Here is a 15,230-nt window from a genome sequence, read left to right as displayed (position 1 = left end):
CAGAGGGGCTGGGGGCTGGCCGAGCAGGTCACAGCATCACACGTGCGGAAAGGACGGGGCTGGCTCTGTCGGCGTCGGCACGTTGCCCTAGCAGAGCTCCAGCAGCTCCGTGAGGAACAGCCCAGTCCCTCCCTGTGCGTGCGGGAAGGATTTGTGGGGCTCCCCGTGGAAGTGAGCATCCTGACCTCTGCGCAGGTGCCCTGTTTGCATGATGCGGGACGTTAAATCTTGCCTTAATGTGACTGCCGAACACCGTTTTTTGTGAAGTGTGCCAGGCGCTTCCCCATAAATAAATGATGGAGCATTATTCAGTCCACTTAGATCAATACATCAGCTTGACAAGTTCCAGTTCTGGGAATTTTCTGACCCCCTGGAACATCTTCTCTGCAGCTGTGCTGCTTATAAACCGCAGTGTGTAACCCAGACAAGCTCCAGGGAGTGGGGCATCAGCACCCAGCTCTGTTGGCACTGTCACCTTGCCGGCCCAGCATTGCTGGGGACAGGGGCTGGTTTGCACTGGGATTGCAGCAAGGGCAGGTGGGGTGAACTTGGTGCCAAACTGGGCACTGTTTTTAAAAGAACTGGGCAAATCCTGTGTTCTTCCCCCTGCAAGCAGCACCACGGCACGGCCCAGCATCGCTGGTGTGCCCTTTGTGCGCTCCTGTCTCAGCTGAGAGGACCATCTTTGACCCCCAGCGCTACTAGAAGTGGTCCGTGGAGGTCTTGTTTCAGGCTCTTTGCAAATTGAGGCAGATGCAGCATGGCCACCGGGAAGTTTTGTGACCCAGCGCAACAGCAGAATCATCTCAGACCCTCTTTGCTTTATTATAAAGCCAGCCCCAGATGCTGTGATTCTGCGCACACAGCATCTCCCTGCCCCAGGCTGCTGTACCCCCATGTCTTACCCCTAATAGCTCCCCACCTTTGTTTTTTGGATTTTCTGCAGGTTATGTGAGGTATGGGTTACCTAAGGACTTACCTCCCCATACTGACACTTTTAACAGGGTGGGGATTTGTGGATTAGCCATGGTGCTGGCTCTATGCATGGAAACACAGTACGTTCCTAATCTCCTGCTGCTGTTAGCTCACATTTATCACAGGAGTATCTGCTTACCTTTGATTTGAGATCCCTACATCAGGGACCCAGGGTGGTATTTATCTGTGAACTGCTGCCTATGCCTATGGGATTGTATAAGTAAATAAATATAATTAATAATCATCTGACTTCAGAGAAGCATTGGCAGGGAGGTAAATGTAGCCTTCACAGAATTAAAAACAAAATGAGGAAAAAAGGGAGACCTTTCTAGGAGCTGGTATGAATGGAAATAATTGTGTTGAAGCTGCTTGAAAATTATTCTGCAAACATCGTTTGAGTGGTTTTTAGCAGATCAGAGGCACTGAGTTTGTCTCTAAATCAGAATTTTGACCAAAACCATTTAAAAATAGCTTTTTTAAAAGATCTTTGCGTTTTTTATCAATTAAAATGCAGATGAAAATAAAATGCCACGGGGTCCTGGCCCTGCTTCAGTGTCTGACCTAGAAAGGAGCAACCCAGTCCCCACAACACCAGGATTAAACCAGAGAAAGGGACAAATTAGTGTGATTTCCTGGCAAAAAAGGTTTCATGGCATTTTTTTAAGTCCTTTGGCTTGCGAGCGAACCAGGGGCATCTTGGACTTCCTCACGGTTTGCCGTAGGGATAAGCGCTGAAGGGGCAGGGGTCTGCGCCGCTGCCGGCAGCCGTGCGGGGCTGGAGCGATGCAGGAGCCGGCAGGAGAGCGGCTGCGGATGGCACCAGTTTCCCGGCGGCTGCGGTGAGCCAGCGGCGAGCCTCCGGCCACAGCCACCCCGTCGGGTTGGGGAGCCCTGCGTCGGGGAGCCTCCGGCACTTTCTACCTCACTTTAACAGTCAGAAGAAGAACTTTCCTGTTTAAAGATTAAACGTTGTCTTTAAATATTAAACAGCAAAGCTCCTCGCTCTTGATTGCGTGGCTGCTGCCGGCAGGCGGCTCAGAATTGCCAATTTTAATTAAAAAACTTTGTTTTCCAATGCAGCCCAGCGATGGCTCCTCCTCCCGGCTGGGGCTGGCTGGCCTCTCCCCTGGCCTGCCTTCATCTCTGCTTCTCTGCCCATATTTCCCTCTGCCTGCAGCAAAGTGACGGTCCCTGCCAGCCCCGAAGTGTGAGTCTGGGACTGATCAATGCCCCTGGCACTTCCTTCCAAAACCCCAGGAAAAACAATTAAAACCGGATCGATCCTGCAGGCAGCTTTGAATATGCATAAGTGCACACTTGACCTTCAGTGGTCAGGCCAACTTCCACCCCAGCTGCTTAGCTAGTTTGCTCAGGTATTGCTGCTGTACCGAATGACCTTGATTAGGAAAGCAAAAAGCGATGCAAAGACGGGCCCGGTGCCGATCCTGGGGCCGGGGCACGTGCCGACGGCTCCCTGCTGACGCTGCTGCTGTGGGGCTGGGAGAGGCGGGCTGGGGTTGGCTCTAGCACCCAGCTGTCAGGAGCTTTCCAGAGCTGTCCCCGTGGCTTTCCCGGGATCCTGCCAGCCTCCCGCTGTTGCTCCTGGCCAGGGTCCGAGGGATGTGTCTGGGCTGAGAAGGCAGCCTGCAGTACAGTAGCTCAGAGCCAACCTTGCCCCAGTGCAGGGACAGCCCTGCTCCCTTCCTGTCCCATGCATCCTCCCTCCGAAGCGTGCGGGGACACCCCTTCCCCAGCGATGCACCCCACTGCCGGTGACTGCGGGCCTGGTTCCGCTGGTGCTGAGCACAGGGACCGTCCTGCGCTGGGCCTGGGCTTGCTTTTTGGGATGGAGCCCAGGAGAGGGAGCCACACGCGGAGCCGCTGCTGCCATCACCCAGGGCCACCCGGCAGGTGGGTGGCGGGGTCCCGTCCTGCACCCCAACCCCCCAGCTGCCCCCTGCCCTGCGGCCAGCCAGCCTGCGTCCCGGCCACGGCGATGAAGATACCAGAGCGTGTTTGTTGAAGGCAAAGGAAACCTCTCCATTGTGTACACAAAGTGTATTTTCAGTAAATTATGCATAGACTTAATTAGGAGTTTTAATTGCTAATCATCTCCCAACAGGATTAGCAATACTGTCTATTAATTATCTGTGGAGCCCTCTGTTTTGCTAAGGCAGGAGTAACAAAGCAGCATGAATGGTTACGTAGGCCAGTAATGAATTAACTCCCCAAGCCCTGTAGCTCCCGGGGGGCTGCCGGCGGCGGGGGCTGCGTAGAGGCCGGCCCTGCCCACGCTGGGCAGAGCAGCAGTAGCGGGGACAGAGGCACTGGCAGCAGGTCCCCGGGGCAGGCAGGTGGGTGGTGGGCTGCGGGGGGGACCGCTCAGCTCCGCTCGCCCAGTTCGGCCCCGTTCCTGCTGCAGAGAGCATCTCCCCCGGCATTCCCAGCCTGCAGAGGGTGTCGGCGATGCCCCGCTGCGCCATGGCCGCGGTGAGCGATGATCCCCGCTGCAGGAGGGAGATAGGGGCTGCTGGATTGACCTGATCTCATCTGGGGACAATGGCCCTTACGGCAGCAGAGATAGCGCCGGTGTGAGCGACGCTAAGCCCACGCGCCCTTCTTATTGCTCACAATGCAGCGCTGAGCTTAATTCCTCAAGATGAAGAAGATACGTGGCTGTCAGGCTGTAATTACAGCCGTGCGTGTGACATGGAGGCCCGGCTGCTTTCACGTTTGCGTTGTCCGGTGGGTTTTTGTGCTGCTCGGGCTCCTGCCTGCCTCGCTCCTGCTGGGAGCCCTGCCGGGGGACGTGGCAGGGATGCAGCAGGCTCCCTCTGGCCAGGCTGCGGGCTCCATGCAGTGGGGTGAGCAGTGCTGGCTCCCGGTGATGGAGGGTCCCAAGGCAACCGGCGCTCTGGGGATGGACAAGAGAGGGGAGGCTGGGAGGGCTGTGCTTGCTGGAGGGGAAGGGGGCTGCCGGCCAGGCCAGCCTGGGCACGGGCACCCCTTTCCAAACCTTCCCTGACTCCTGCTGCTGACCCCATCCTTGGGGGGATGATGTTGGAGCAACCCAGGGACACGTGGGATGAGCTCGCGGCCCCCGGCTCGCCCCAGCATGGCGAAGGTGGCCTCAGGTGATGCTGATTCGGCAACCTTGTGAGGGTTGTCACCTGTACAAGGACAGGCCCTGGACACCTCTCCTCTGAGGAGCATCAGGTGGGACAGGCCAGGGTGAAGGTGCTTTGTGCAGGCGGCTCCAGGAGAGCTGCTGCGAGGGCGATGCGTGCGTCCGCACTGAACGCGGCGAACACAGGCCCATGCCGGCCCCGGGAGCGGTCAGGCCTGGGCGAGTACAAAGCATGTCTGCACATGGGCTGTGCACTGGTCTGACCCTCTGCTTCTCTCTTCCAGGCGTACAGCTTTGCCATGGGGAGTTGGCCAAAGAACGGGCTCTTAGACATGAACAAAGGACTGAACCTACAGCACATAGGGAGGCCTCACAGCGGGATAGGTGAGTGATGCCGCCCCGCGCCCTTCCCATCCCTGCGGCTGCTGCTCTGGGTGCGCGGGACGTGCCTCGGCTCCGAGAGCTGGTCCAGGCTGGGGTGCTAAGAGCCAGCCAAAGGGCTGCAGGGTCTCCGGCTGGTGGAAGGGACAAAAAGATGTGTCAGGGCAGGACGGGCCCATGGGATGAGGTCTTGGTCCCTGGCACATCCCAGCATGACAAACACACCTGCCTGTCCCTCTGGCCAGGGAGCTGCTCCCCTCCTCAGCTGCTCAGGCAGTGCTGGGCTGGGGGTGGATGTGGGCAGCGCCAGGGCTCGTGCGGTGCCTGGAGCGCAGAGCGGGGGTCCCCAGGCGAGGAGGGATGCTCTCCCTGTCGGGCCAGTCCTCCAGCTGCTCTGAATGCTGCATTCGTCTTTGGAAAGGAGGCTCTGCCAAGCGGTGCAGCCTCGGGAGCTGGCTGGAAAGATGCCGCAGAGTGAAGATGCGTGGCCCCAGCTGGAGAACTGAATCATCATCCCATTTGCTCACATGTGTGATGAGTTTCATGGTCCCGCAGCCTGCTCCAAGATAAACAACTGAGACTACCATGCACAGCAGCAGAGCTCCATGTTTCCCCTAGCTCCTCTGCACCAGGGATCAAAGTGATATGAGGAGGGAGACCTGGCCCGGGACACCGAGGCCATATATCTGCCTGCTCATAATGCTGGGAGCGCAGAGCTGGAGGAGCAGCAGGCTGCGGTACCAGCAGGAGCTCAGATTTACTGGGCTGTAGGCAGGGCTGTAACTCAGGGCTGCATCGCTCTTGCCTGTCTTGTTTCTGTGCGGGGCATTGGATCACCTCTTGGAGACCTGTGGTCAGGTGTTCCCTCTGCCTCCCAGCCCTTCATCCACGGTGACTTGTGAGCATTAAAGTTTGCAAGGAGGTAAGATTTACTTGGAAAAGTCACCGGCTACCTGGGCCTTGAGGAGGCTGTTTAATATTGTTTCAAGACTCTAACCATTAAACTCTCCAATCAATCCAAGTTAAGGAGATGAATTATTTAAAGCTCACCAGCTTTTAATTAGCAAGCTCCTTTTGAACTATGGATCTGGTTGCATTATTGACGGAGGTAGCATTAAAATTTGCTCCTTTGCCTGGGAGCAGATTTGCCTTGCTTGTGTGCCATGTTGGGGGGATCACAAGGAGGGAGCGGGACTGCAGGAGTTGTGTGTGCGTGTCCTGCTCTGGGGGCTCGTGCTTTATCTAGGGTCTCCTGGGGGATGCAGGGTTGGTTTGTGCCTCGTCTTTCCTCGTTTTATTTATGGCAAGAGCTCTCTGTTGCTGTCATCTCTTTCTCTGACAAAGCATCCCCAGCTCTGGAGTATCATCTGTCTGCCGTTGGTTTCTGCCCGTGTTTATCTCAGTGCTGTTGTCTTGCACAGGTGTCTCTGCCTGATGGAGTTCAGAGAGATGCTGTTCATGTCCCTCCCCACTGCAGTCCTTTAGGAGGGTTTTGCTTCTTCATTTCTGCCAAACTTCCTCTATGGGGAGCATTCCCGGCTCTGCCCGGTACAGGGTGAGCCACGGGCAGATTGCCCACAGAGAAGCAGCATGTCAAGGCCCAGCTGCCAAGCTCCCTTCTTGCAACGCTCCGTCCCAGTGGCAAACCTGCCTTTCACACAGTGTAGGGAAGGGGGTTTACGTGGGTGCTGTGAAGGATGCCAGGCCAGCAGTGTGACGGTCTCCATCTCCCTGGCACCGCCAACGGTGCACACGTGCCCTGCGCATTGCAGCCTGCTGGCTGCTCCATTTGGGCTGGGTCCAGAGCAGCTCTGCCCCGGGCATCTGTGATCCTCTGCCTGCCTGCCGAGGCAGCGGCCGCTGGCACCCCGTGCCTGGTGGCTTTACCGCAGGCTGAGCCCCTGGGAGTGAACTGGAGGCACAGCTCATTGAATGGCTTCTCCTCCCAGCCAGCCTGGGAGCCCCAGGCACAGCTGCTGCCCGTGGTGTCAGGGCTGCTGGCTTTGGGGCTTGGTAACCTGGTGTCCCTCCTGGGAGAAGGCTCAGGGCAATGCTGGTGCCTGGAGACATGCCTTGCCTGGCATTTTGTCAGGGCACCAGTCTCCTGGCCTTCTGGGCGCTTCATTTCCCAGCCTGCTGGCTTTTCAGGTCCTCATCATGGATCAAGCCTTGGCTTTAGTGACAGCCCGAGAGGTCCCCAGGCCAAGAGCCAAGGAGGGGCTGCTCACTGCAGAGGCGGGCTGGGCTGGCTTCCTTGGCTCCGTCTTTGCTGCCTCGTCCTGGAGCCAGTGTCGGTCCTGCACAGCTGGGTTCTTCCGTATCAGTCACTGGGACTGGGCACGGTCATCCCAGTTGCTGACGGTCACCCTGTGACCTGAGCAGTCCTCACCACTCTCCTTCATGCTCTCAACTGCTTTTGCTTCAGGGCTGGGAGGAGCCGTCCCTTTCCCTGCCCAGGGCTGCCCTCCCCTTCCCTCCCTGGCTGTAAGGAGCCTTGCTCCTGACGCAGCCCTGCCCACTCAGCCGAATAAATGACCCCTTCTCAAGGACTGCTGCTGGAGAAGAGAGTGGAGAACAGCGAAGCATGCTGCCTGCCTGCCTCTTGCTGCCCGCGGTGAGACGGGAGCTGGCTGTGGCTCTGGGGGTGCTCCCATGCAGTCTAGAGCCTCCCTTCTCTTTTGTGGCTGGTCTGAGAGTGCAGCAGGGTCGAGGGAAGCTGGGGAGCTGAGAGAGGGGTCCCCAGGGCTGCCCGAGGCAGGTGTAAGCAGGGTCAGCCCCTGACTCTCACGGCCCTTGTGGGTTGCTGATGTCCAGAAGTCTGCAAACCAAAGAGGGCTGAGGAGGGAGCAGCAAGGCAATGTGTTCACCAGACACAGAGGTTTCACAAATACCGTGCCGTGCAGGAGAGCCTGCACGCAGCCCCTTTCCTGGCAGCGTGGGGAGTGGTCCGGGGGGATGCAGGCAGTCCTGTGAAGCCTCAGTTCGCTTGTGCAGAGGTGTGCAACATGGATATTTCCCTTCAAATCTGACGGAAAAATTGCAGTGGACGGCCACTTGTTTTTGCGAACAATTTGCAAGGAATTTTGCCGTCTCGCCTGATGGGTTGTGTATTGCGTTGTTTTCAAATCACTCTCTGATTCACTGGCTCAGCAGGTATCTGCTCCAAATCCCTGCACTTGGCATGCTTGGGACCAGTCCCATTCCCTGCTTCATCTCCTCTCCTCTGTCTTGTTCAAAATCCAGGGAGTTCAGGGCGCTTGACACCCTGCAGGGCCCAGGCCGGATTCTGGATGGGAACCTCACCTTCAGCAGCTGGTGCGTGCGGGCAGGAGGGACTCGTGGTGGAGCACGGTGGGGGTCTCACCACATCCCCTGGGACATATGGCTGCACATACAGAAAGGTGCTGAACAGAGCTTGCGTTGTCGCTTGCGTCTGGTTTCTACTCATGAACAAGTGAGCGGCAAATCTTGTCGAGGGGTTAGAAGAGTGGTTTGTGTCACCAGATGCACCGAAGTGTATTTGCATATAGTGCAAATACAGCTGCCTTGGGGTGGGACAGGTAGGGGTCTGCTGCAGTTGTTTCACAGGAGGGAAAAGGTAAAAGAAGGGAGAAAGTGTCAATATTTCAGCTTGCTGAGGAGCGCTGGGCAGAATAAGGAGGTTGGAAAGTCCTGCTCTAGAGAGTGAGGACGCAGAAAATCCTTGGGAGATGGGAAAGGAACAAAAGGGGAATGAAACCTGTTCTTTCATACCTTTTCTCGGGATGGTATTTCATCTCTAAGGATTCCCTCTGGGCTGAATGTGGCCCTGAGGACCAGAGAGGACCTTTTTTTGCAGCTTCCATGTCTCCTTGAACATGAATTAAATGTGTGTCAGCTCTAGCGTGGGCTGTGGGATCTTGGGGTGGGGAACTTCTTTTTGCCTGGTGTTTTCTTGGCCCTCAACAAAATGAAGTTGAGTCTTGCCAAGAAGTTACTCATCTTACAGACGCGTGCACATTGCGGTTCTTAAAACATGTGTTTGAGGCGCTGCTTGCCAAAAACGAGCTGCAGCTTGTCATGGGGGTCTTGGCACTCTCACGCAAAGACCAGCATTCCCAGGCTCCGCACCAGTGGAGCTGGGTTCTTGCACTGGGGTCTCTCTACTGAGTTTCAGAGACTGATATAAATCAGAAGGATTAAAATCCCAGGCTTTAGTTGTGATTTAAATCAGCCAGCAGATCACCTGGATTCAGTAACTGATTTTCTTCTATTTTTGCCCTTTTTTTTAACCTGTTTCCCTGAAAAAAGGTCAAGTTTTACTGACCAGCACCTATCAAACCAAGTGCAGCTCTCCTTACAACTGCCCAATTGTTTAATCTAGTTATTCTTTTATTCGTCAAATGCCCTATATTTGCTACATTTATTTTGATCGATCAAGTAACATAACATGCCTTTAGTCTTCATTTTTAGATATTTGTTACATTAGAAAAATAGTGAATTACTATTTGTTCTTGAAGAGGTGGTGATTAAGTTATTACTCATTATTCGAGTTGTGACTCTTGTGGATGAAAATTGGAATGCCATGTTAAAGTACCCCAGCAGTAATTTAAATTGGTTTTATTAGTAAAATCCTATGTGCCTTGCATATACTCAATACAGAAGGAAAAGTAAATTTCAAAATACATTTAGTTAAAAACACCTGGTGCATGAAACCAAAGCAAGAAGTGATTGCTGAGTTGAAGGAGTGTTTCTGGAAACCACCCTTTCAGGATTTTAGAATTAGCACGTCTCATCCTCTCCCACCTTAGTTTGTTGGTTGGTTTGTTTCCCTGATTATGGAAAAGATAAAAGGCACGCCTTTTTTTTTTTTCCCAGTCCTTTGTTGTTTCTCAGCTCTGAATGAGCCAGTTATTGAACTGAAAATACACCAAAACCAGTAAAACGTTTCCAAATCTGGAGAAGTAGCTGCTGCCAGGAAAGTTTGTTTCTTGTTTGTCAGCTCTGCTTCCACCTCCAGTGCATTGACTGTCTTTAAAACATGATATTACCCCTTGCTACTGGTCTTTTTTGAATCTAATTGAATTTAATAAAATCTTTAAAGTTTAGACTTTAGCACACAGGTTATTACGATTTTAGATTTAGTTCTAAATGCCTGGTTTGGGTTTTTTTTTTCTTTTTTGAGGGAAGAGGGTAGCCAGGCTGCTGCATCTTGCTAACAAACCTGCAGTACCCATCCGAGGTGACCAGGAGACCTGGTCCCATAGTAGCACCTGTCTTGACACGATGCCCTCGCTGGGCTGTTTTACACCAGCTGGCGTAATCCCATGAGCCGTGAGCCTCCGCACAGGGCTTCACCATCTTCCCTGTGCCCACGGTCCCCCCGGCCAGGGCTGTGCCATGCTCCCTCCGTGGGAATCTCTGCCGTGCCAAATGGAAAAGCCCTACCTGCCTGGGCAGGTCAGCAGCCCATGCGGTGAGCGACCCAGCAAGCCACCGTGCCTTCCCGGCTCCATCTCTCTTTTCATTTACTGATTGGAAATCTCAGAAGGTTAGGGTGTGATATTGTTCCTGATCCAGAGCATTAATTAGGCCTCGGAAAGAAGAAGAGGAATTGCGTGTTTTTAACAGTGAGGTTAATGGGATGCTCGCAGAGTAGACAGTTTTAATGAGCTTCAACTCGATGTGCAGTGAGTTTACTCTTTGTGTTAAAAGGGTCACACTGCAGTAGTTTGATGTGGATTGTCTCCTGGCCCCCAGTGTCATAGGTGAGCGTCTGTCAGAGTCCAGTCAGAGCGCATTTACTTAGTGACACGATTCTAATTAACTACCGCGAGCTGCCACCGCCGCGGGGAGCCGGGCCAGCGCCTGCCTGGGGTGCCTCCTGCCCGGTGGAGCCGTCCCTCTCCCCGCTCTGCCTGCTCTCCCCGCTCTGCCTGCTCTGCCCGCTCTGCCTGCTCGTGTCCCGGCGGCACCGGGCTGCTCTCCGCGCTGACATTGAAGGAGAGGGTGGCGAGGGCCTCGCTCGCTAAGTGCGGTGGCAGGCGGCGGGCCGCCCAGCATAATGGGTGCCTTTGGCTGTCAGCGCCGGCTCTCCCCCCGGCAGCTCGGTGGGGGCTGATGAGGCTTCGCCTCGTCCTGCGAGGTGCTGGGAGCTTGTGGTCCTGGCAGCTTGCGGTCCTGGGAGCTTGCTGGCTTTATTTCAGCCTCCTCTCATTCTTCCCTGCTTTCCTTTCCCCTCTCTCGTTTTCCTGGCTCTCCCAGGGGTGCAGGGAAGCCTGCGGCCCCCCAGCATCTGTGGGATCCCCGGCCACTCATGGTGCCCACCTGCCTTCTCTGCAGCAGGGCAGGGGGAACAAGGGGACAGGGACAGCATTTTGTGAAACTCCCCTCCGTTTTGTTCACCACTTTCCACCCCAGCCCGCATGGCCCTGGCTGGCAGAGCCCGTCCCACCCTCCCCGTCCCTCCCAGGGGATGGGAGAAACCTTGGAGAACCCCATGCTCCCCCGGAGCAGGCAAAGCCCGTTCTTCGGCTCTTTGTGGTGGCACGCAGCAGATGCCGTGCCCGGGGCAGTGCTGTTTGCACCACACCATCCTCTTGCCGGGGGATGCCGAGAGCAAGAGCGGAGCATGGGGCTCACTGCTGGGGAGCAGGGCACGGGGCTGCCTCGGGGCCGCTGCCCCGCACACAGCGGCCCCAGCCCAAGGCAGAAGGGGAAAGACTCCCAGTTAAATAATTAAAAGAGACTTAAGTAAAAATCAACAGAAATGTCATCAAATGAGCAGTGTCATTTTGAATTAGCGCTTGTAAAGGTCAGGCGGATCCAGAACAGGTGGAGCGGCTGTGTGCCGGGTGTCGCGGCCAGGCAGCGTGTCCCGGCACCCAGGGAGGCCGGGTGCAGGGGCCGGCCCAGCTGCTCCGGGGCACCCGCTGGACTGCGGGCGCGGGGACGGGGCGGCAGGCGGGTGGCAACGGGTCCCGCTGCGAGCGCTGGGCCCCGCACCCCCGAGGAGGGGTGGGGAAGGAGGGCCAGCCGGGGCGGCCGGTTAGAGGACGTGCGTCTGTCAGAGTCCAGTCAGAGCACATTAACGCGGTGACATGATTCTAATTAACTACCGTGAGAGGTGTCACAGCTGGAAAAGCAGTGAGCGGAGACAAGCTTTTAAAAAAAGAAAAAAGCAATGTGACAGTCTTTTTTTCCCCCCCTCTTTCTTTTTCTTTTCTTTCCCCTTTTTTTTTTTTACTCTTGTGTGCTCTCTCCCCTCCATGTGGGAGTGGATCTAAAGATAATTAGGATGTCTGGCTGCCTGGGAACCTGAGCCGGGGCTCTTTTGCTTTCAGTCATGTAAGTTTTCGACATCTCTCTGAAGGGACTTGGTGGCGCAGTGGATTACTGCGCGCCAGAGTGACAGAACACTCTTCTAATCGTAAACCCTTTTTAGAAAGGATTCTGCTCTCCCTTTTTCCCTGGGAGCAGCGGGGGGTATGTTCTGATCACTGCAGCTCTGTTCCCATACACGCTACAATGGGAAACTCAAGGTCTTTCAGCTGTTTCCTGCAGTTAACAAAGGAGGCACAGAAGAAAGAAAGGAAGGATGATTGAGTGTTTGTGTTGACTGCACTCACCCCTCCGTCCTACCCTGCCGAAAGTTGGTCGCGCGCCCGCCGGGGTGGGGGCACGTGCGCTCGCCCGACCCCACTGCCTGCCGGGGGCTGCGTGGGTTCGTCACACCTTGCCCTGTGCCTGTGGGGTCCCGGTCCCCGGAGAGAGCGGCCTTTGGAGGGGAGGGTGAGACGGGCTGCAGGGCTTCGGCTGCCTGAGAAAAGTCGGGGTGCTGCCGTGCACTCCTCCCAGCCCTGGGGCAGGCAGTGGCAGTGCCCGCTCGCTTAGGATGTGCAGAAGGTAGCTGCGAGCCCTTCTCTTCTGGCTGGAAGCAGTTACATTTGCAGCACTGGTGTCAGGCTGAAGATTTAAGAGGGATTTCTGGATTATCTGCTGTTCGCCATGCCGCCATGCCTGGGAGGCCCAGCTGCAGATCGGGGCAGGTCTGTCTCAAGCCCCAGACCTGGCTGACCCCCAGCAGGCCAGCACTGCTGTTGTCCCGGAGCCGCTCTTGTGCTTGACTGCTGCTGTACCCCCCTTCCTTTGGCTTCTGGTTTTAGGCTTTCCCCGGACTCATCCCACCAGCGGTGGGGACTGTCTGTCTTGGCAAGAAGAGCGGATCTGCTGTCCCTCCTTCCCTCCCAAGCCAGTTGTGATCCACAGCCCAACACCTGGCCCAGTTCCTTTTCCCAGTGCCAGATGAGAAACCTCTTCAATATATTTTTCATATCACTCTAAAGTGTTGTTGGCATCCTGGGAGCACGGGTAGAGGCTGATGGTTTGTGTTATGTGTGCTCTGTCTTACCAATCAGCCAGTCCCAAACCCAGGAGCATGCAGACCTGAACTGATCTGTACTAGAGAGACCCTTGCACTGCCTTGGACCCTTCCTGCTGTTGGCTATTTGTCCAGTCCTGTCGCTGAGCCTTGCAAATGTCACACACACACATGCACACTGCTGGAACAACCCTTGCACTGACCAAGCCTTGTCCCACGTTGTGCTGGGTGGGTAAAACACGTTTGCTAGCACTTGTTCTCCAGCCCCTGTAACAAGCAGCACTTCCCATGCACTGTGATACATCCTCCGACACAGTGAGACACGTTAGGTGAGAGGCCCTGGAAGATCATTAACTTTCTAGAGAGCTTTTTCTGTAGGAAGTAGCGACATAAAACACCGAGAGACATTTTGATTTCCCCGTGGATTCTTTTGGTGCCTTGGTGTCTCTGCGATGTGTCCCAGACGAGGCTAAATGGTAGCACATCTTCCCTTACCTGTGAGAAGGGGAAGAGTTTCCTGTTAATGAACATAAACATCTCGATTAAGAGCATGGATTGCCTGCCCTGCTCTGCGCTGGACTCCGGTGGAAGGTGTCTTGTAACGTCATGCTGTCCTGCAACAGCAATGTGTCCCCAAACCTGCCCTTCTGCACCTGCATCCCGGGGGATCGTGCGGATGCTGCTGTCCCTCTCGGGTTAGCCCTTGTCTCCAGGGGCCGGGCATCCACGTTGTCCCGGCTCTGGCCTCCCTGGGCAGCGCGGGGCTGGTGGCTGTGAGCACCATGGACCCCTCTGCAAGGAGGAGAGACTCCTGCTCAAGTTCTACCCACCACGATCTGCCTTTAATGAGAGTGGTGGCAGAGGTATGGAGCAAAGGCTGTGTCAGCGAGGGACGCCAGGTTTAAAGCTGCCCGCTTCACCTAATGAGAAGCGATTGTGAGGTGCAGGAGGGGAAGGGGTAGCAGCCAGCCGGAGAGACTCCACCACAATTTAACAAGTTTCCATTCCCCTGAGTTCCCTGACAAGACCCCCCTCTAAGTCTGTACAGGAATTTGTAAGAATAGGATAATTAGGATGTTTCAAAGCTGCGACCCTCAGAGGAGTCCTTGGATTAATCTGTTTTTTCCCTTAAAGACATCTGTAACTACAATCTTTGTTTCTCTCCTCTTCTCCCCCCGCTCCCCTTCTTTTCCCCCCTTGTCTGTCTCTGTATCTCCTGTCAAACCGTTGCAGACGTAAATGACAAAGAAATCAGAAAGAGAGATCAATGCAGTCCAAATTAGCACTTGGAGATAGACTGTGCTGGAGATGTCAGAGCCTGACCCCGGTTGATCTGCCAGCCTCCGCCGGTGATACTATGCAAATTGCATCCATCTGGCAGAGCCCAGCGAAGGACTAATGGGGCAGGGAGGGGGCCATGGCCAGGCGCCTTTGGGAAGGGGAGAGAGCTGGGGGTCTTTGGGGAGGGGGGGTCCGTGATCGACGGGGGAGATAAGGTACTGCATTGGCTTCGTTTGCGCTCCTGGGCGGATTAAAAACCAAACTCCAGATAAGAGATAACCAAACTTCATTTCGCTTTTTATTTTATTCCTTATTGCTACCCCCACACAACCTAGTACCAAAAAAGAAGGGGGGGGGGGGAAAAGATGGTTCTTGGCGCTCTTGTTTCCTGCACGTCATTACCACTGATGGCAGTTTGAGGGGAGAGACAAAGTCAGGGAAAGAAAGCAAAAAAAAAGCTAGCTGCTTAAAAGACTGCTGTAATAGGAGCATGGATAATAGAAATCTCAAATTACGGTGATCGCCTTGTTAAGAAGTTTGAAAATACGGCCAGATTGTCTTTAATGAGAGAAATATGGCTGTTAGTTAGTGAAGGAGGAGGGAATGGACCTTGTTTCAAGATCTGTAGCTCTCCCATCAAAGAGGCACCGGCTGTTTCATTTCAAAATCCTGCTCCTCTGCCTGATATTAAAAATAGTTGTTAAAGGCTTTGACTAGCAAGACGATTCTCTTTGGCTTCCTACTCTCTCTCCACCTCCCCCGAAAGACTTCGCTAAGAGAGAACTTCTGCTTTAAAAAATGGCCAAGCAAAGAAAGAACGAGAGGAAAGTTTTGGGCTGGGGGGTGATGCTGCCCCTGGCACGCCGGGGTTCCCCGGGGGCCTCAGGCCGAGCACCGCCGGCACCGTGGCTCTCCCCGCCGCGGCAGAGGGGAGCTCCCTCCGTGCTGTGCGTCTGCTGTGCCGGGATGAGGGCTGTGACATGGTACAGTCCCTGCTCTCCTCCTCCCGGCAGCCCCGACCCGGGCATGGGGCGGCGGAGGCTCTTTTGGCACCCGGGCCCCTGTTAAGCACCGGGGTGCCGCTTTCCTTTGCTCTCCCCAGTGCCC

General features: G+C 55.2%; 1 protein-coding gene across 3 annotated transcripts in view; it reads left to right on the top strand.

Moving 5' to 3' along the window:
* Window positions 1-15,230, top strand: part of ERI3 (ERI1 exoribonuclease family member 3) — a 135,109-nt gene that overhangs the window by 91,506 nt on the left and 28,373 nt on the right. Inside the window, exons 7-8 of one of the 3 annotated variants that reach the window (XM_075508627.1) lie at window positions 4,387-4,486; window positions 4,905-5,456. In XM_075508627.1, coding sequence (XP_075364742.1) covers window positions 4,387-4,486; window positions 4,905-5,053 — 249 coding nt within the window. In that variant the 3' untranslated portion in view covers window positions 5,054-5,456. Of the gene's footprint in view, window positions 1-4,386; window positions 4,487-4,904; window positions 5,457-15,230 lie in introns of those variants that run through there. The other 2 variants (XM_075508626.1, XM_075508628.1) reach the window with 2 other exon arrangements.

Source organism: Mycteria americana, chromosome 7 (assembly GCF_035582795.1).
Source record: "Mycteria americana isolate JAX WOST 10 ecotype Jacksonville Zoo and Gardens chromosome 7, USCA_MyAme_1.0, whole genome shotgun sequence".
Classification (NCBI taxonomy): Eukaryota; Metazoa; Chordata; class Aves; order Ciconiiformes; family Ciconiidae; genus Mycteria; species Mycteria americana.
Note: the sequence above shows the minus strand (reverse complement) of the source record. Positions and strands in the feature narration are given on the sequence as shown.